Source organism: Gopherus flavomarginatus, chromosome 5 (genome assembly GCF_025201925.1).
Source record: "Gopherus flavomarginatus isolate rGopFla2 chromosome 5, rGopFla2.mat.asm, whole genome shotgun sequence".
Lineage (NCBI taxonomy): Eukaryota > Metazoa > Chordata > Testudines > Testudinidae > Gopherus > Gopherus flavomarginatus.
The window spans coordinates 149,028,937-149,050,516 of record NC_066621.1 but is presented as its reverse complement, the minus strand read 5'-3'; the positions used below and the strand labels follow the sequence as shown (position 1 = coordinate 149,050,516).

General features: G+C 41.6%; 1 protein-coding gene across 9 annotated transcripts in view; it reads left to right on the top strand.

Annotated features, from left to right (window-relative positions):
* KIAA0586 (KIAA0586 ortholog) overlaps window positions 1–16,443 on the top strand; it is a 131,260-nt gene extending 114,817 nt beyond the window's left edge. For 7 of the 9 annotated variants that reach the window (XM_050952504.1, XM_050952506.1, XM_050952503.1 and 4 more), the window contains one exon: window positions 5,911–10,708. In XM_050952504.1, the coding sequence (XP_050808461.1) occupies window positions 5,911–6,056 (146 nt within the window). In that variant the 3' untranslated portion in view covers window positions 6,057–10,708. Of the gene's footprint in view, window positions 1–5,910; window positions 10,709–15,190 lie in introns of those variants that run through there. The other 2 variants (XM_050952505.1, XM_050952508.1) reach the window with 2 other exon arrangements.
* The last annotated feature ends 5,137 nt before the right edge of the window (window positions 16,444–21,580 follow it).

The following is a 21,580-nucleotide window of genomic DNA, read 5'->3' as shown; positions in this document are numbered from 1 at the left end:
TTTGTACCCCAGTCCTTCAAACTATTCCATGAATGGACTCCTGTGTATTGCAGCTTGCCACAGGGGTCCACTTTTAGAGATCCAGTTGCAGGATTGAGGCCCTGGTTGGGTTTCTCATTTAAGAGATTCTTGATTTAAAATACCAGTCTTACTAACTGTCCCTGGAAGAACAGCTCAGGACTAAAAGGATAAAGCATATATTTTTATTTGGCTTAAAAAAAAATCAGATTTGTTTATTTTTTTCTTTGCCAAATAAAAAAATGTTTACATAATTTTTTTCTTCTTTGTTCCTTATGTTAACATATGGTGTTAGTAACCAAACCTCTCTTCAGTCTGTTTGATTCCTGCTCCAATTGGCACAAGTTCCTGATGCACAGTATGCTGTATATGAAGTGTGTATGTGCAAATACATCTCTCAGAAATTTTTTTATAACTGGCCATGGATTGAAATAGATAATTTTCATGTCCTGTTCAATTTGAATCTTAAAATTTTAGTACTGAACATTAATTTGTTATAGACTGCTTAGTACAAGGAAAAAAACTCCCAAATCTGAAAACTGACCTTTCCATCGCAGTCACCAAAATGTTGTCAGTCATTATTATTGAATTTGAACCAATCAAAGGCTCTTACATGGATGTTAACAATCACTTTTCAAAAATTATGTTAATGTATTCTGTGAGATGGTGATGATGACTGGAGAAATGAAGGACATCTGAGGTCACCGGTTCTTCTTATTGGGTTTTAACATGGAAAATATCTATAAATATTGTGGCAGAGCTCTGACCTTGCTCCCATGGGTCCTGCGCTTCTAGGCGGTTTATGCTAGACTCAGTGGCTCACTGTGACCCTCCAGGTAGCCCTTCTCTCACTAGGGCCAGGGTTACAGTCTACTGATCCCTTTTCATCATAGGCCTGCAAGGAGGTTGGTGAGAGAACTCCCACAGTCTCTGTTCAGCCTCCTGTCCTGACAGGGGCCTGACTTCCCCTCCCAGGAGATGTTCCTGTAGTGGTGGGTTGGGGGGAACCCGGGCCCGCCCTCTACTCCGGGTTCCGGCCCAGGGACTCTAATGGTAGCAGTTATTGGCAGCCAACCTTTCACTGCCAGAGTTGCTACATTTCCCTGGGCCACTTCCCCACAGCTCTCCTGCTTCTCCCTTCTTCACCCTTACCTTAGGGCTCCTTTAATGATGGTCTGAGGGTGTCTTCAGTAACCAGCCCTTCAGCCACATTTCCTCGCCCCTGGCTCTCCTCTGCCTGACTGGAGTGAGCCCATTTTATAGTATCAGCAGGGCCTTAATTAGAGTCAGGTGGTCACATTACCTGAATGGCCTCACCTGACTCTTTGCAGGTTAATTAGAGTCAGGTGTTCTCATTAGCCTGGAGCAGCCCCTGCTCTGGTCAGTCAGGGAACAGAAAACTGTTAATCCAATGGCCAGTATATCTGCCTTCTGCTATTCTGCTGTACCCAACTGGCCTGGGTCTATCACAATATGTTTAGGTAGATGCTTCTAAAACTAAATAGAGTACTTCCTGATCTTTTAAACAGGCAAAAGCTGCTGAACTTGTGATAAGAATAATGCTTAGTTACCTGATTTACTGTGTTTTTATGGAATAGTGAAATTCTCCATTCAATTTTTATATACTATACACCACTACAAGTTGCATATTTATGAATGAAGGATGTTTAAGATGAAAGCCTCTATTTATTGATCATAAGCTGTTATCTTCTGATAAAATAATAAAACAAAATGCCACATCATTAAAATAGGAGGTTTCCAAAGGTTTTATGCGGGCACAAATACTGATAACTAGATCCAGCCAAAAGGCAGGGACAGCTGTTAGCGAGTGTATATGTTTGTATGTATTTGCAGATATATAAGCACACGAGTATATATGCTCTCTATGTGTGTATTTGTGTATAGGTGTGGTGTGTGTGCGCGCATGCATATAAGTTGCTTATATAATATATGCACCAGGCATATCAGAGGTCAGATTTAGAAAGAATTGACAATAATAAAACATAGATGAGGGTAACTTAATAGTTGTGCCATTAGGCCAACATAGACTTAGAATACCAACAGCTTTGGAAACTTGCAGTCACAAAGCAAGATCTCAAACTTTCCTGAAATGGAATATCCATAAACCTTCATATTTAAAATGTTGAAAGTATAGATAACACATTTTCTGCACATGTCTAATGTATACAGTAGAAAACATTTTAAAATTATGTCTCGAAAATAAATCATTGTTCTTTACACATGGCAATGGATCTTTACAAAAATCAATAGAAGATAGTGAAATAGCTGAGAATATTTCTGTTAACCAATTAGAATGTATTATTCTATTGGTTTCTGTATGTACTTTTCACGTTTTATATCAAACATAAAACTGGACTCTAGTATGTCTGCAGAACATATTACAGCATATGTTAGGAAGAACTTAGACTGGTATGGTCTTTCAGCACCCCAGCTTCAAACACTTGGCAGGTTAGATGAAGTTATTGCAGACCCCTTGCATCAGGGAATATTCTTTTTGAACAAACCTGAAAACAGCTGTTGAAACAATGACATCATGGAATAGTGGCATGACTGTGGAAATTATTAACAAAGTCAAGCTTTGAAAGCATCAAACTACATATAATATAGGTAGAGTATACAAAGGTTTGCTTTAGTATTTATTGATGATTTACAAAGTTTCCTTAGGCATCACACTTTCACATGTTAAGTCTATACTAGCTTAGTTTCTGACTAACTGAACATTCACACTTTCTTCACTTCCCGTTTTTCATAACCAGTTTCTTTTTTTAAGCAGCCCCTGGTTGCATCAAGTGAACCCTATCTGAAAAATAACTTCATCCATAATATATATGATGTGTGCAACTTTTTAGCATTTCCAAAAATGTCCTTTTAAACAACTTCTTGCATGTACTCACTGTGGGTTAGGTTTGCTTAGGGCTTATGCCAATGTAAACCTTGTCAGATTTACTTTGCAGAGGAAAGACAGCAGGGGAATGAGGCTGTTTGTGCAAAGTCTCAGGGTGGGGGTGGGTGTAATGGGGTATCAGTGCCTGAAGAGTGAATTGGATTGGAAAGAGGGTGTCACCATAGCAGCCAGGTAACTCACTGACTTAATGGCAACTCTGAAAAAGGGATAGTGGTATCTCTACCTTCCTTCTACAGGAGCCAGCCTTCCTGAGGTGCAAGAAGTTTAGCTGGCATAGGTTGTTCCTGTATTGGATTTACCAAGTTTGGCCATAAATGTGTTTGACCTCCTTGGAAGTTGGCAGCCACTGTAGACCGAAAAGCCCTAGATGAAATTTTATATTAGCAGTGGTTTTTATTCCATCACTGATCAGTTTAATTAACAATTGAAGTATGTTTTGGCACATTCAAGTGAAAGCAGGGTGTTGCTGCGTTGTCATAATAGATAAGCCTGACAAATATTTTGTGTGTGGAATTGAGAAAATGGAGTTCTAATTGCCGAGGCTGTCGGAGAACAAGGGAAGATCACTAATGTACTGTGTCATGTTAGTAGAAAAACAAACTTCGCCACTGTCACACTCACCACAACAAGTATACGTTCAGCTTACCTCTAGGATGTTTGTTTTTTGTTACTAAACCGTTTATTTTACAAAGTGACACTGAGTTCACAAAATGCCATGTAAGTAATGAAGCTTATGGTAGCCTGACAGTATTGATTGGCTGCAGGAGGGTGGTTCCTCCCTGCCCTAGATTTTAACTTTTGACTAATAACACGAGATACTTATGGGAGGCCTTTGTCCACACATTTAAATCTGTGCTGATGTTGCTGTAAAGCAGATAGATGTTAGCTGAATTTACTCAGTAACTGGTTTCCTCATCTACTCCAAAGACTAAATATACGTTAAAAGAATTTACTTTAGAGGTTCATTCCATAGTATGTTGATCAGATTAATTTGCCACGTGTTTCATTGTTTCCACAGTGGTAAGGAGATGATCTTGAACTTCCCATATCCCTTATTTTTAATTTTAAACTAATAGAAAAATAGAGTTCAGAAATAGCTTTTAAAAATTACTACTGTGGGGATTCCCCCCTCTCACTCCCCCCCGAAGTCCTGTTTATTTGGGAGAGCTGTAGTATGGACAACAGTTACATGTGTAATATTGTCTGTTTTCCTCACTGATACTGATAGAGATTAATTTGAGCTCCTGAATTGTGTGCCATTAATTGCCATCACCTCCCATCCTGCGGAATCTCCCAAACAGTTAGTGGTATGGTGCCAAAGAACAGTGAAAGCTAGAAGATATCTAAAGGCAGAGAGCCATCTTCCAGTCATTCCGTATTTTATTTTTTTTTGCCTCCTGTCCTGGAAGCATGGAGCCTAGTTAACGTTTTGAATCCAGATCCTCCTTTCCCTCTAGCACCTACTCAGTGAGGTTAGACAAGAAGGAGGATGACTCTGAGAAGAGGGACCAGAACAGGAAGAACCCAGCTAAGAAAGCTTAGACAACATCACATAGTGCCTGTGCACCAGTTGTGTGTGCTACCCGTCCTGAAAAGAGTCTTGGGAAGTGTAGAGGTGCAGACTCAGCCCTGCAGTGCCTCCTGCTGGTGACTTCCAGGAATTTAGCTCATTCCAGCTCCGGAGCACCCTCTGCAGGCCGGTGATCCACCTGTCCTCTGGCCCCCGTGTCCCTCTCGGACCCGGTGCCCTGTTGTCTGGGGTGCTGCCCTCCCTGGGGAACCCCCACCTCGCCTCAGTATCAGGCTTCTGCCAGTCATCGTCTAGCCCCACGCCCTGGGGCAGACTGCAGTATCAGCCTACTCATCACTGGCAAAGTTGGGATTGGACCTGCTGCCTTTACTTACCCCTGGGCTGCCCTCTGCAACCCGCAGTACCTATTGGCCTTATGCTAGGCCATAGCCTGGGTCTTTCCAGGCTGGAGCTCCCCAGCTCCTCTGCCTTTCCCCAGCCTGCTCCTCTCAGGTACCCTGTCGCTAGCTCCCTGCACCCAGGCCCTTCTCCCTCTACAGGCAGAGGGAGACTGCTGAGCTCCTGGCTCCCAGCATCTTTATATAGGCCAGCTGTGGCCTAATTGGGACGTGGCCCAGCTGCAGCCACTTCCCAACCAGCCCAGCTTAGCAGCTTCCAGCCACAACCTTCCCCCAGGGCTGTTTTAACCCCTTCAGGGCAGGAGCGGGGTAACCACGCTGCTACAGGGAGCTTGCTCCAAGGGATCCTTCCCCCAGCTGGTAGTTTCCCAGGCCTTCTTTTACCTAAGCCACCTCCTGTCAGACTGCTTGTTACATCTACTCCTTGGCTGGAACCTACCACTGGATGGAAGAAAAAAGGGATAAATGACAAGAGTCTAAGGTAGGGCTTGTTCATCCACTCAGGGAAGGGGATGCTGGAAGGATGGTTTCCCTACAAGGGCAGAGTTAAGGCAGTGTTTGGTCTGTAGTGTAGGGTATTTGAGATAGTGATAGAGTGTCACCCTGTGGGTGAAGAAGTAGAGTGTATCTACTGTTAGTTATTTTAACTTTCGTTTTCTTGCTTTTTTAAATTTTTGTCAGATATGCTGGGTGTTGCAACTTTGTTTCATAAGGCTCTTGCCATGTGACTATATAAGAAGATACAGATTTCTGAATTTTACACACACACACACCCCTCTATATCTATATGTGTGTGAGTGCCTTGTAAAGAAATGAAGTGGCTGAATTAAGACCACACTGGGAAATATGAGACAAAGACGTAGCTGGCTATGTAACACGTCCAGCATACGTTTTGCCATATGTCTGTCCTTGACATAAGAGTATGTATCCTTATATCCATAAGATGATGCAATACAGTGATGGCTTTAGTACATTTGAAATTGTTCTATTTGGACTGTAAAATAAGGTAATTACCAGTATTCTGCCTTTTATTTTAGGAGAGGAAACTGTACCACATTTAAGTTCACTGACTTCTCCAGCGAAGATGTCAGTGATGCTGCCTTCCGTGAATATAGATGACCAGACGCAAAGTATCAGTACGGTACATGGGGATTCAGACTCTTCAGGAACAGATACATTTTAAAACATGGGGTTTTTAACAGTCTCACATATCTGAAAATTTTCTAGGGAAGTATTTTTTCTAGCTAGTGTTATAATCCATATATTTTTGGCATGAAATCTCTCAGTACTGTTTTTTTTCTACTTACTGTGTTTTGTAATTTTGTATTCATTGGAATGTAAATCTAGAAAACTATTTTATTGTGGATATATATAAAATATTTTAAACAAAAATAAAAATGTAATTTTTCAGCATTACTAGGGATTAAATGGCCCTCACTCTTATTTATTTGAAAATGCATTTATATGTTGAGTATTTGAGTATGAAGGAGATCTGTATTATAGACTTCTTTAATTCCCTGGCAAAATTCCCATTGATTTCAATGGGTAAAGGATTGGGGCCTATCGTATGTCTCAAAGGCCTTTGAAATTATTTTGATCTCTATGAAGAAATATACAAATCAATGGGATTTCTTGACAGATCTTTTGAAAGAAACAGGCTAAGCCACAACACAGCAAAACAAGGAAACACAGCTTTGGAGAGGAAGAATGCATGAATGACTCTGCCATAAGTTGAATATTCTGGTTAGCTGGTATATAGAGGCCATTGTAACAGAATGGATTTTCAGTTATTGAAAAGGGAGTTTGGAAGTAAAATATATTTGAAAACCAAGTATTGAAAGATTATGTTCTTAAATGTGTTGAGCAGTTTTGATTCACTCCTAAAACTCTCCTAACAAACAATAAGGCAACACAAACACAATTGCCTTCTTTGTTGTTTTACTACATGTATTTCTTCTTGCAAGCTTTATTATATTTTTTCAATATTTTGGCATGTAAGTTTCTTTAGAGTTGTTTTTCATCCTTGAACTGTGATTGTATGAGAGAGATGGAAATCTTTAAAAGATTAAAGAATACAAATAAAACAAATTCAAATTATGTGACAAGAAACGTCTTAACTAGTCACAGTCCTCAAAAAAAATCCAGTGTTCTCCCTTTAAAAATAACAGCTACCATCACCCTCTGGAGAGATTATTCAGTTTGTTTATGGAGCAACGACAATGTGTTCAGTACTGTACAAAATATCGAGGAAGTTGTGATCCTTGCCCAAGGGAGCTTCTAATCTAAATGAAATAATTTGGATGCATAACACTTCAAGTACAGACATCAGCAGGCAGTGCAAACTCTTTGTACCTTTGCTCTATTCTTTATCCTATCTGTGCCTACAATGTGATATCCCTGGAAAGTCTGGGATATCACAGCTCTTGTAAGGCACCAGGGGTATCAGGGAACCTCTCAAGTGGCAAGGAAACAATCCCTTCCTTTTTTAATAGGTTGTATATACCTCACTGTGACTTTGAGGCATATAACATCACTTTATCAGCTGCAGCTTCACTCCATCCTTTAATCACCTGCAGATACGCTGCTGCCATGAACAATTCCTGTATGCAGTGTAGCTGTAGCCATGTCAATCTCAGGATATTAGAGAAACAAGGTGGGTGGGGTAATATCTTTTATTGGTGGGAGAGACAAACTTTTGAGCTACACAGAGCTCTTCAAGTCTTTGAAAGGTACTCCCAGCGTCACAGCAACATGCAAGGTGGAATGGTTTCTGTCAATCACATTTTAGGTCGAGCTATGGTATGTGTAGCTACTTGTTCTGTTTTGATACTGTTGACCATGAGGTTCTTTTGACATGGCTTCAATCTCTTGCAAGGATAAATAGAGAGAGAATAGAAATTACTGAGCCATCAAGCTCAGAGGTATCCCAGAAGGTTCTGCTCCAGGGGCTCGCTCACTGGGGTACTACAGATAGTAACAGGTTTACAGTGGCGCTGGGCCCACACTCAGGCTATGTCTACACTACCGCAATAAGTTGACCTATGCTACAGAACTCCAGCTATGTGAATAACCAGCTGGAGTCGACATACCTTAGGTCGAGTTACTGTGGGGTCTACACCGCGGGGGGGGTCGATGGGAGAAAATCTCCATCAACTTACCTTACTCTTCTCGTCGTGGTAGAGTACAGGGGTCGACTGGAGAGCAATCTGCAGTCGATTTGGTGGGTCTTTACTAGACCCACTAAATCGACGTCCAGTGGATTGATCTCAGAGCATTGATCCCAGCTGTAGTGTAGATCTGCCCTCAGAAGGGACCCCAGTGCCTGGACTGTGGCCCCATCCCCCCTCCCCGTGCTCCACCTTCAGGCCCTGCCCTAACTTGGCCTCTTCCCCACCGAGGTCCCACTGCTGCTTGTTCGTCTCTGCCCCTTCCCGCCATGCGAACAGCAGGCAGGGCTCGAGGGGAAGAGGCCAGGCGGGGCCTCAAGGTGGAGCACAGATAAGGCTTTGGGGGGAAGAAGCTAAGCGGTGACACAGCCTTGGGGCAGAGCAGGGGGTGGGGCCATGGTGCGGACACCAGGGCCCACAAAAGATTAATTCAGCCCTGACTACAAAGCGCTGTTTTTTATTCTTTCTGTCATACCTGTAGGTGGGGATGCTAACGAAGGCAATGAAGCACTTTGGGCATTTTTCTGGGTCTTGCAAAGTAAACATTGATAAAAATAAACCACAAGGTAGCATTTCATTGAGAGCTTGACTACTGGGATTTGGTTCTCAGTGTTTTGAGGAGCACATAGGCCAGCAGTGCTGCTTGGAGGGGGAGTGGTGGTGGTTGGGAGGCGTTCGTGGCTGAGGGATGTGTAGGTTTGGTGCATCCCTACTGAATGGATCCTAAGGCGTCCCAAATAGAATTCCTGAAGTAGGGTGGATGCAGTGGTGCAACGCCTCTCAAAGGTCAATCTCCTTTTCATTCATGGTGCAGCAAACCTGGCAGCCCCAAGGAGATGTGATCTGCACTTCTCTGTGCCAATGAGGGAGAAGCTGGTATACTCCATGTAGATCATTTTATGAATGAGCATTTAGGAAAGTGTGTATAAGAATTTGGGAACTAGCTAGTAGCTACATTTGTGTTTTTTTTGTTTTGTTTTGTTTTATCTGACCATCTTTGAAAAGGGAAAATGATCAACCTACTTTCTTGAATTTAATGTCATGCTTGAGATACCTGTAACTTTCTGTCCTCAAGTTTAAAATGGAGAGTACATATTCTGTGAGCACAGCCAGGATGTGATAAGGAATTCATCTTTGTGTATCAGAGTTCCATTTTCTTTCTATAGCTCTTACAAAGATAAATGCATGTTTCTCCTAGTCATTTGCAAAACTGAAATAGCATGATTTTCAAGACTGCTGTATGGATTTCTTCCAAGCAAGTCCTTGGAGTATGTCATCAAAGTCTATCATCATCAAATAGCATTTCATCCAGTGGAAGTATAAAAATGCAAGGTCAGTGTAGCTATATTTTGCAGTTAATTCTCAGAATGCATGGTTCATTTCTTGGTTTAAGTTAACTTGTGGTGGAATTTGTTTGATTTTTGTGACTATACCTCCTGTTTTGAAGAGAGATGTTCATGTACTCGAGTTGCAGCCTCCTAAAGTGAAAAGTTGAAGTGTCTAAAGTATCTGTTTTAGCAAGTCATCCTGTTCTGACTTTGGTAAGTACAATGAGACAACTTACATTCAGAATCTGGTAATTGCAATCCATTTTTCTAGAGGGAAAAAAAGTCATACTCCAGAAACAGTGCCAAATAAATAAAATAGGAAACTGAGGCTGTCTCCACAAAAAGATGCACCAAGAGTGTGCAAGCTTCCTTACCCGAAGATGGGAACCACAGTCCCACTCTTGTATTTTACTCCTTTTGGACAGAACCCTGCAGCCTCATTAAGTGCCAGTGAAGTCAGTGCCATGTAACCAGTCTCAGGATTGGCACATAAAATGGCTGTTACTGACCTGAGACAAATGTAAAGAACTGTACTTCATCATCCTGTTCCCAGTTCCCTTATGCTCTGTTTTTCAGCATATGAAACATTGAGAATGTCACATCTACTACTTCCCTGTTCTTGTTTCGGATTTGAGAAATTTGACTATTTTGCAGCTCATGTTGCTCATCTTTAAAGCTAACTGGGGAAAAGTGGTTGAAATGAGTTAACAATATACAGCAACTTTCTAGAGTTCTGAAACCCTTTACAAATTAACACACAAACGTTATACAGGTATCATTTAGGCCCTGATCCTGCAAGGACTTATGCCCATGACTAATCTTAACCTCTAGAGTTAAATGAGACCACTCCATAGGTTTAAGATTAAATACGCATTTAAAACTTTGTAGGATCCGCGCCTTACTCTGCTGCTGAAATGCAGACACTCCAGGGGCTAAGCTGCACAGCATGCAACCCTTGAAGACAGAAGGTGAAGAGTATTGCAGCCAATTGAATTTGCAGGACAGGAGATCTCTAATCCTGCCTCTCAGTTCATCCTTTTATATAAGTCTAATAACGTTTTCTCCTGTCTGTAAATAAAAAAACAGTCCTGCTGTTCCACGTAATGCTGTGTGATATTAGTGGTGGGCGCATTTATTTGCAGTATGTGCTCTGGTTCAACATGTCTTCCACTTAATTCCTAATTTAATTTAATTTAATTCTGGCCTTACACATTTTGTCTCATTGGTAATTTGTTACACTTTCAAACTAACATCTTTCCATTTAAACCTTTTGATGTGTTTTTGTCCTTTTGATATCTGGAATAGCTCTACAAATGTAATAAACTTGTTTTCTAGACCAATGGCATAGCTTGGTTTTTGCTGCTAATCTTTTATTATTGCGCATTTGAACATTGTCCTTCTAGAACAATATTGGTCGTCCAAAGTAGAATGCATAATTTACACAATGTTGAAGGAAAATCTAAATTAATGGGAATTCTGGGTATTATCTGGTGCAGAGGAAGCTTTTATTTATTTATTTTTGCATGGGGGAAATCCCAAAAAGTTGTGTTGCATGAGGAAGAGGACAGGCTCTTTAGGGCTTCTGTACTAGGAAAGCTCTGGCCCCTTGGTAAATTTTTTCTTGAACTCTCATTAGTGATGAAAGGAAGGGCATTGCAATAGAAGCTATTCTCTAAATCCCCTTAAAAAAGTGTTTAAAAATGTGATCCTGCCTCTGCCCAGTGGGCTAGTAATGGACTAATGATGCCATAGGGTCCAGTCCTGCAATGAGAACATTGTAGACACACATTTTTGTGCCCATATGGAACCCCTGTAAATTCTGGTTTATACAAGTTCCTAGACTGTGTTTGTCAATGTAGTATCTGAGCCCCTTCCAGTAGTGTGTTAAGCAATGTGACTACACATCTGTCATGTGGTGGTTGTGCTCTCATCCTCTCCTGGGGGAGTGTGTGCATTGCAATGGTCTGTTTTGGAATGGTTATATATATATGTGTGTATGTATGTATGTATTTATGTTAGAGAAGGCAAAGAAATGCACAGTGCACTTGGAGAGGAACGTGGTGGGGTTTGTGATGATCCTTAGTTCCTGTGAGGGTTCACTCCACAGTCGTGGGCCGGTCCCCAAGAAAGCTGTCTCTTGCACAGGTGAGCTTTACCCTTAGGGCTGGTCTACGCTTGGGGGGAGGGGGATCGATCAAAGATACGTAACTTCAGCTATGCTATTTACGTAGCTGAAGTCGAAGTATCTTAGTTCGACTTACCTGGCTGTCCTCATGGCGGCAAGTCGACCATCGCAGCTCCCCTGTTGACTCTGCTTACTCCTGCCGAGATAGAGTATGGGTGTCGATTCGGGGATCAATTTAAAGGGTCTTGACTAGACATGATAAATTGATCCCCGATAGATCGATTACTACCCGCCGATCCAGCAGGTAGTGTAGATGTTGTTATAAAATTGGATGGGTGGGGTTCTGTGGCCTGCCTTGTGCAGGAGGTCAGACTAGATGATCAGATTGGTCCCTTCTGACCTATGAGTCTATGAGTCTATGTGGCTTTACTATAGACAATTCCATTGTGCCAGAGGAGAGAAGTTGCTGTCTGTATCCCAGAGCTTTAGTTGATCTTTAAGATGCCTTAGGTCCAGGCCACTGAGCACCTTGAAGAGGAGGACCAAGACCTAGAACTTGATTCGACTGTGGGGTTCTGCTTGTGCAATTCTCATTGTAAGATCAGAGCCCTTGTTGGCAAAAAAGAAAAAAAAATGGTGCGATACGAAAGTCAGAACCATCCGAAGAGTCAAGAGGGCATATATTCTTCAGACTCAGGCAAAAGCACTGGAGCTGCTACAGCTCTCACTGAAACAAGGCAAGCAAACCTCCTTCTTGCAGAGGTAAGTAGTAATTTGTGCTGCTTTCTGTGTCAGTGTTGGGATTTGTTTCCCTGATCTTCTATGTGTGTGTCTCAGCAGGCTGACTTCTTACTGTAATCTGACCATTTCCACCCAAGAGAGTACCTAGAATTTTTTTTGTTTGTTTTTTTGTTTGTTTGGTCTTTTTACTTATTTGCAGCCTCTTATCACCTGGATGGCTGACTCTTCGAATGCTATGTGGAAAGGTAGCCAGCCTGATTAATGACATGAAGCCTATTTTTGATGAGTTGGCATTTGGGAACTACTTCTTGCAGTGATGGGAAGTCTGAAGCAATGGGGGAATGCTCTGGGTGCCTGGAATCCTGTCATGTTTTTCCTTCTTTTGACAGTCTTGAAAATTGTCTTCACTGTTCCTGTATGACCTGCTGTTGGGGAAGGTCACTCAGTGCCCTACATCTGTCACATCAATATAGTCTTAACTTTATGCAGCTGAGTTGCTTCTCTTCCCCTGGAAGGCTGTGTTTTGTGTCCTTATTCAGACCCTGTAGCAAAATAACCGGCACCAGTTAGCTGCTCAAACGCATAATATTTTCAATGAAACCCAGCCACTGTTTAAACAGTGGTTAAATTTGTTAATACTTATTGTTTAATGTAGTTTTTTCATGGAAGATGTGAGATGAATCCCGTATTTGTATTACTTGTATTATGATAGCACTCAGGAATCCCTGTCATTAATCAGGGTCCCATAGCGTTAGGTGCGGCACAAACACATTAACAAACAGATGATCCCAGTCCCAATGAGGTAACAGTCTCAGTAAATAAGATTTAAGTTTTGAGATTCCTGCTTCTCAGTCCTGTGCTCCGACCTCTAGGCCTGGCCTCTCAGCATGAAATCCCTCTTTGCCTTTCTTTAACAGTTGATCTCTTTCATGTTGTTGTTCAGGTTTGTGGGGGGCAGGGTCTAGGACGATAATCAAAGATGCCATCTCAACAAGAAATCTCTTCCCTTTTGAGGTAGCTGCACTATTCCAGCTCCCAGATTAGATTGTAAGCTTTTCAATGCTGTCTTGTACTGTGTCTGTGTACAGCACCTAGCGCAATGGGGTTCTGGTCCTGGAAGTTTGCTTTCCTGCTTTTACTGGATAGAAAAATGCAGGCTGTCCTCTACGGGCTTGGTAGTCAAGGAGGAGAGAAGGTGACCACAATGCAAAGCCACAAGAGGAAAGCATGGGCAAAAGAAAGAACTTTTGAGTCTGGTAGTTTGAGTGATACCTGCCTCTCTCCCACTGCATACAGTTTAGGAAGAGACTTGTGTGTATTTGCTGTATTGTCTTTGTTCAATTTAAATAAAGATCTTTGGAGCCGGGGTTTGTTTTTGTTTTCCTTGGTCTGCACAGGGCCAGCTATGTAGATAGTGCCCAATAAATAATGGGAGATGACCATTCAACCCAGACCATTTTTGTTCTTAGCTTACTCATGCCTTCCTGCTTTCTCTCCATAATCCTGACCCAGTCTTCTTGAAAACTCATCTGACTGGGCCTGGAACCCCATTCCAAGAATTTTAGGAACTCTTGCTCCTCTCTGCCAGTCTCTCTTGTATGAAAGAACAACACCACAAGATATACTCTGAATTTCCCTGAGGGTTATCTAAACAGTGTCACATGATCCATTTCTCTCTAACACTTACAAATGAGAAAGCATAAATCATACATCACTACAAATAAACACAACTGGCAGATGTTATTTCTTTCTGTCTAGGGCAACACAAGTTCTTTTATCTGCCGCCTCCTGTAAGCACATCTGCTCGAGAGAGAATGAAACTATTACAATATGTACACAATGATGTTCTGCTACTTTTTCTTGCTAACTATAATAGGAACTATATGCCAGAGACATTTAATGTAACGTGACTACATGAATACCTCTTACTGATTTTGCTTCTCTTAGCCAACTTGACTATAAAACCAGAAAGCATTCCTGCTTCTAAGGAAATGAACAGTCAGCCAAGAAGAGGAAAATTCTAACCATGAAATCCTGGCGCAGCTTAATGCTAGGAACCTGTGACTTTCTTTCAAGCATAATGTTTTATAGTTAAGGAGTTGAGAGACATTAGTCTTATTCTGTTATGAAAATATTCTTTGTAAATTAGAGGAATGGTAACAGCTTGTCTTTAAAGAAAATAACGCACAGAGTTAATGTCTTTCTGGAACAACAAAATGCTCCAAAGATTTGAAATGGTCTCAGTTAAATGTTATCTGGGTTCATTTAAAATGATCACGTTTACTTGAAGGTAAATTGGTACTCAGCCTTGCCAACATCTTGCTGTAGTTAAAAGATCATGACTATTATTTGGCCAAGAAAGAAATCAAGAAATATAATTGCAGGAATTAATTCTGAGAATATTATGCTTCAGAATGTGTGAGAGAACCCAAAGGAGGAAATCTCCTATTCTGGAGGAAAAAAGCCAAATATAACGCTTGATCAGTATCAAACATTGATAGGAATATCCAGGGGAAGTCAGCAATGGTACCACCCAACAGATCTAGGGACAGCACAGTGCGTTAACAAGACTGCAAGTATGAAAGAAAGCATAGACAGTGGATCCCATTTCTCTGCTTCTCTAAGGAAGCTAGTGGTTATAGAATTTCATGGTGGAATCACTAATTCTAGAGCATCTTAGTAAACTGGCTTCATCTGCAGAACTTCTGTCTTTATCTAAGATTTGAAGGAATGGTGGTAGCTAAGATACGAATCTCAATGTGGCAGTTAGCTTTTATTATTATTTATTATTTGTTACTGTAACACCTGGGAGCCGTAGTCACACGCTGGGATCCCATTGTGCTAAGCATTGTATGGCTCTCCTGGTGGAGAGGAAGGTCAGTAGATCCGTTGTTCCAAGAGTGGAGTTGTGTGCATCCTTGGAAAATTGATTTTGTAAAATTTATTCGTGTTTCAGATAAAGCCTATGCGCCGGGAATAAAACTCACTATTACAGGAAGACCAAATGATTCCAGTGACTCATATGATGCATCTACAACAATACAGTATGCTTCTGACAGGTCTCTGCTACATGACTTTCTTATCATAGAATCATAGAAATGGCGAGCTGGAAGGGACCTTGAGAGGTCATCAAGTCCAGCCCCTTGTGCAGGCAGGACCAAGTAAAACTACACCATCCCTGATGGGAGAGTTTTAAGAATAGGCTGGACAAACACCTATGGTGGGGATTCCACAGCCTCCCTTGGAAGCCTATTCCAGAGCTTAACTACCTGTCCGGTTAGAAAGTTTTTCCTAATATCTAAGCTAAATCTCCCTTGCTGCAGATTAAGCCCATTACTACCTGTCCTACCTTCAGCGAACATGGAGAACAATTAATCACTTTCCTCTTTATAACAGCCCTTCTCATATTCGAAGACTATTATCAGGTCCCCCGTCTTCTTTTTTCAAGACTAAAAATGCCCTTTTTAAAAAACCTTTCCTTAGAGGTCAGGGTTTTCTAAACTTCTTCTCATTTTTGTTGCTGTCCTCTGAACTCTCTCCAGTTGATCCACGTCTTTCGTAAAGGGCAGTGCCTAGAATTGGATCCTTAAAAACCATCTTACTGTGATGCTCTGGCAGTTGTGGTCTGCTAAGGCACTTGTCTGTGTTAGTGGGCGGATCAGACTGCACTGGTACAACCGCATAGAAAAAAGTTTTATATGTGTTGGGGAGGGGAGAGGACAAAGGAGGGAGTGTATTAGTTTTGCAGCTGCATTTGGGGACATAAATAGGATAGTGAAAAGTTAGGGTCAGGGGAACATGTCCTCTCAGCCAGGTCATCAGAGACTTGCTACCCACTCCCAACCTGCTGCCCCTTTTGTCTGGATCTGTTGACCATAAGGGTTTGCCTTAAAGGTCTGTTTTTCCTGATGGGGAGTGGGTAGAAGGACTCCTGTGCAGATCGAAGGGAGAGAATTTTATTACAGTGGGCTGCAACATTCTCTTTGTGGGTATTGTTCCAACTCAATCTTTTGGGCCAGTTCCTCAGCTAGTGTAAATCTGTGTAGCTCCACTGATTGTGATGGCACTATACCAATGTACGCCCATTTAGGATCTGTCCCATTGTTGTTTTTTAAGTGCTTTTGGCACTTTGCAATAGCTACGTCACTTCTAATCAGTGTATATACAGATCATTGTTACTTACAATATATAAATAGCGGAGAAGAGTTTCTTGATGGTTCTTATTCTAACAGTTGTACCAAACGCCATTTGGTTCGTTAGATAACAAGTCTGGGTGACTTGAGTTGAACCAAGATGTGGCCATTTAAAGTAACTAAATTCATGGCATCGTATTAAATATTATTTTAGAAATATTTGGTGATTTGTAATGTTTTGTTTTGAAAGGTCACAAATAACCATTCCAAGGTCTAGTGCCAACCCTTTGAGTTTAGGTTCTTTCATGTGTGACAGGATAATCGGTTCAAAATGGGGACATACTGCTGAGGAATGATGCTATCTGGGGTCAGGTAGAACATCTGTTACTGAAGAATGCCATGTAGAAAAATCAGTTCTAACCAAAGATAAGCCAGTTTGGGCAGGATATGAAGGAGGCTTGGAAAGCTGAGCAAATTACCCCCATGACAGCTGTCAAACCAAAATAAGTTGGAATTGCATTATGGCCATATTGCTCTTAAATGAAAGCAGTGACAATTGAACTGCATTTCTGTAATATGCAGGAAGCAATTGGGGAAACTTAACGATCAGATAATATTTAGTTGTATGTGACTCATGTTCTTATAAGAATGTGCATTTGATAAATGGCAAGCCAGTGTTAAAAACCAAAACAACAAACCCCCCCCATGAGTTTATTTTTGTGAATAATTTTTTTATTAATTTTCAAGAAGAGACAAATATACAAACTGTAAGTTGTTAAATATTTTTATATGATACCAAATACAGAACAAGTCACAGGATAGCCAATAAAATTATACAAGAGTTTTTTAAACAGATTAGTCAGGTGCAATTTCAGAAATTTTGAAGCACAAGTATGAAGTAACTCATAGATTTTTGATCTTCAGTTTATCCAACTATTATTTATATAGCTATTTCTTTAACTTGCTAAAATCATTACCTTGTTAGGGAAGGAAATAGTGGGGTTTTAATACGATTATGGTGTGTTGTAACAGGAATAATCAATAGTAAGTAATATTTAATTCTTATATAGCAAATAAAAGAAAAAACTTTCAAGAAAAGCAAATTCAGATTTGGACATATCCTATGGTATGCAACAAAATAATTGCAAAGTCATAATGTCATTAAAACATTTCTGTCAAGATGTATTGAATCAGTGATCTCGGACATAGTTCTGAACAATGTAGAAGGATAAAAAATTCCAGGTGTGTGGGTGGGTGTAAAACGTAGCTTTTGTGACAGGTGTGTGTCTCATGCGTGCACACACACTATGTTAAAATATTATTATTAAGGGTAAAGTAAGTGGAGTTTGCTCACTTCTCATTTTGAGAATGTGAAATTTAAGTTTAGTTTCATTTACCCACTTTTTTTTTTTAACCACTACATCCGTGGTTGCAAAGCCAAGTATTACAAAGTTAGAAAATGTCAGAATTAAGGTTGCCTGTGCAACCTCAATTCATCCCTGGGGGGTGTGTGTGTGTGTGTGTGTGCGTGCATGAGAGAGAGAGAGATGATATAGTCTTCAATTACATGATCACATGCAGTTTTCTTGTAGCCTCCTTCTTGAAAATGACTGAACCATTTGTCTGAAATTAAAAGCATTTTTTTATTCAACCTGGGGCAGACACTCAGCATGGAAAATTTCAGCCCAGTCAGTTTGCAAGAATACAAGCAACTGAAAACAGGGTTTTTCATAGGAAAGTGTCAAGCAACTTTAATAATAGGTAGCATTAAAACATTTGTGGTGTAATGTGTGTGTAGGCTTAAATTTGGGCAGGTGCTTAAAGCACCTTGTTGAATTGAAGCATGTGAGAGTGCTGGGTTGATGTCAGTGGGGATCACTCGTTCTTCAGTTTAGGCATGTGTTTAAGTTTGGGATGAGAACCTTAGAAGGAATCCATTTATTTCCTTTTTTCCACTCAGATCCCAAATAGTACCAACTGAAACACGAAGGAAGTTAGGAATTGAGTACATAAAGCAGCTGAGTGTACAAATAACTTGAAAAATCTTACATCATCAGATCTTAAATCCTGCTGACGTTAAATATGATAAATCTTTCTCCTTGGGCAAACTAATGCATGCGGTATTTCAACAGTCAGATCACATGCTCAGACTTGTACGTGTATTACGCATCGTATTTTAGGGTAGCTAATGTATTTAGTATTTTGGAATTTGTGTTATTTCTGATCAAATAAAGGGCCATGATTTTATCTGTCTTCATTAAAACTTATGGGTGTTCTTTGTTGTAGGGCTTTTCACTAAATCAAGAAATGTTTATCTCAGTGTTAATGTTTCAAAGCCAAGCTAGCACAGGATTCTCATGTTGTGATGGAAATGAAAAAAAGATGTCTCCCCCCCCACTCCCAGCTTCTACTGTCATTCTCTGAAGAAATTGTTCCAGATGGTCGACAGCTTGGTGATTGGGAATTGTCTTTTGTTGTCAACCTTATGGACCAGAGCATCTAGATTGGTTTGGAAGCCTCCATGTTAGCAAATCAGTCAGAGGAGAGAAATGCACATGCGATGTGTTTTTTCTCCTTGGGTTTTGGCCTGTCTCTTTCTCACTGGGGTTTCTGATGTACCTATAAGGTCTTGAACTATGATCTGCAAACCTGTGTCCTTCCAGATGGGTTAATCTAACAGTGAACAATTAGTGGTTCTTGGAGTGATGTCCCTGTGGGTGTTCCACTTTAGGTGTTCATACACCCCTGCACTCCTAATCGGAGTGCAGGGTAGCAGTGCCTGGTTGGGTCGCACATGTGTGGTCCCTGTCTTGTGTCACTTCAGGCAGTTAACTAGCGCTGTGCGACCAACTCCCCCTCAGTTCCTTCTCTACAGCCCTTGGCTATAAGTCGGAGCGTTCAGCAGCGCCTCAGAGCTAAGTTAGCATAGTACACCCCAGTTAGTTCTAGTTTTATTAGAGATAGAAATGAAAAAGTTGACTTTGTCCCCGTTTATTTTCCAAAAATAAATAAATCCTAATTTGTTTTTCCTGACTAGAAGTTGGTTTTCGTTGAACTGTTACTCCCAGTTCTCCCCTTGGGGCATGCCTTGTTCCCCGGGCTTTAAACGCTACCTCACCTGTAGGCTATTGATTCCAGTGTTGGATGGGCACACTCAGTGTGTCTACTGCCTTGGCGAGACACATGTCCCTCAGAAGTGTCCACACTGACATAAGCTAACAGCCAGGACCAGGAAAGCCAGGCACTTGCAGCTAAAATTACTTCTAATGGAGAAGTCAGTCAGGCCAGCATCTGAACCAGAAGCCGAGAGAGACAGACAGACACACACACACAGCCTTCACAACATCCTCTGGCAAGGAGTTCCACAGGTTCCTAGGGTTATAAATATCCAGGGATTTCAGAGTTGCCTTTGAGTCTCAGAGTATGTAAGGAATCATCAGTTTTGGACACAAAGAGTTTGGGTCCGCTGAATGGAAGATCTTCAACCACTGATTGAACCTCTCTGGGAAAGCCAGAGAGATGCATCCAAGAAGCTCTCCTCATGACTGTCACAGCTGTAGATCATGCTGCTGTGTCTGCTGAGTCCAAGGCAGGCTGCAAAGCCGTCCTGGCAATCAGTTGTCCTTCAGAGGTGAGAGATCTAAATAGTTCTTTATTCTCCTCAGGGAGAAATTCAATAAAGTCTGCTAATTTTACAAAATTTGAGTGGTTGTCTTTTGCAAGTAGTGCTTCATAGTTGGTGATTCGAAGATGGAGAGTCACTGAAGAATAAGCCTTGCAGACAAAGAGATCAAGACTCTTCCAGTCCTTGTTGTAGGATGTATTTTGGGGGAACTGTTGTCTGCGACATTCATTAACTGCATCTACAACCAAAGAATTGGTGTGGGATAGGAAAAGAGGAACTCTGTGCCCTTTGATGGCACATAATATTTCTTGTCAGACCCCTTACAAGATGGTGGAATCATTGCTGTGGTCTGCCAAATCTGTGTAACAGATTTCCATGATGGCATCATTCATGTGTAGGGTGATTGTAGAGGTTAGTGTGTGTAGAATGTTGAGAAGCTTGTATTGTGTTTCCTGGACTACTTCTAGTGAGATGTCCAAGCAGCTGGCGACCCTCCTATAGAGGTCTTGAAATTGTTTAAACTCGTCCCCAACATTAGGAGGAGGGGAACATGATGGTGTCATCAGGAGAAGATGAAGAAAAGTGGAAGGTAGGTTTAACATCCTGGTCAAAGGTTGAGATGGTCCCACTACCGAAGGCAAAGGTGATGGATGTGTGCTCTCCCTGAGAGGGCTGGGAGGTCTGCAGTTGTAAGGGGGATGTGCCATCCACGGTGTCCAACATGTCCACTGTGGTGGAAGTGGCATGGATGTCATCCGTGGATACCTGTATCATTGGGGTTTTTTGGGCACAGTATGATAGCCTCTGTGTTATGAAGCATGCCCTGCTGGATCACGGATGGGAGAAGAGTGGAGGGGATAAATCTCTCCATGATCAACATCATTCCCGTCACTCGAAAGTGGGAGACCGGAACGAGGTGGCGTGGAAGGGTGACTCAGTACCGAGCGAGCCCGGGTAATGTCAATGCTGAAGATAGGTGATTCAGGCATTGAGGAGACTGGTAAATCTTTTTGTAGCAGGAATTAACTCGGTACTGATGGTGCCGTTGAGGTCATAGCAGTCGGTATGGATGTGTGCGCTAGTTGTGGCATACCACCTGTAGGCGGCAGCATGGCTTGCACTTGCAGTGAGCTGCTGAATGCCAAGTGTCTGGTCTGCTCCAGCAGTGCTGAGGCATGAAGTTTCGCTTTCCCCTTACTGCCTGTCTCAGAGCTGGCCTGTTTAGAGTCCCTAGCTCTCTTGGTACCTACAGTACTGGCGGGTGCCACTACCTCAGTTAGAGAGGCTGACAGTGTGGTCGGTACCGACTGAGCAAGCCAGTGCAGGGAATGCCTTTTCTTGGCCGTTTCCCAAGTCGTTGAAGCCACAGGATGCTTTTTAGCCACTTTTATGGTTGGGTAGTCTGTTGTCTGAGCCTTAGAAGGCCAAGACCATAACAGGGTTCAAAAAAGAACTAGATACATTCATGGAGGATAGGTCCATAAATGGCTATTAGTCAGGATGGGCATGAATGGTGTCCCTAGCCTCTGTTTGTCAGACGCTGGGAATGAGCGACAGGAGATAAATCACTTGATGATTATCTGTTCTG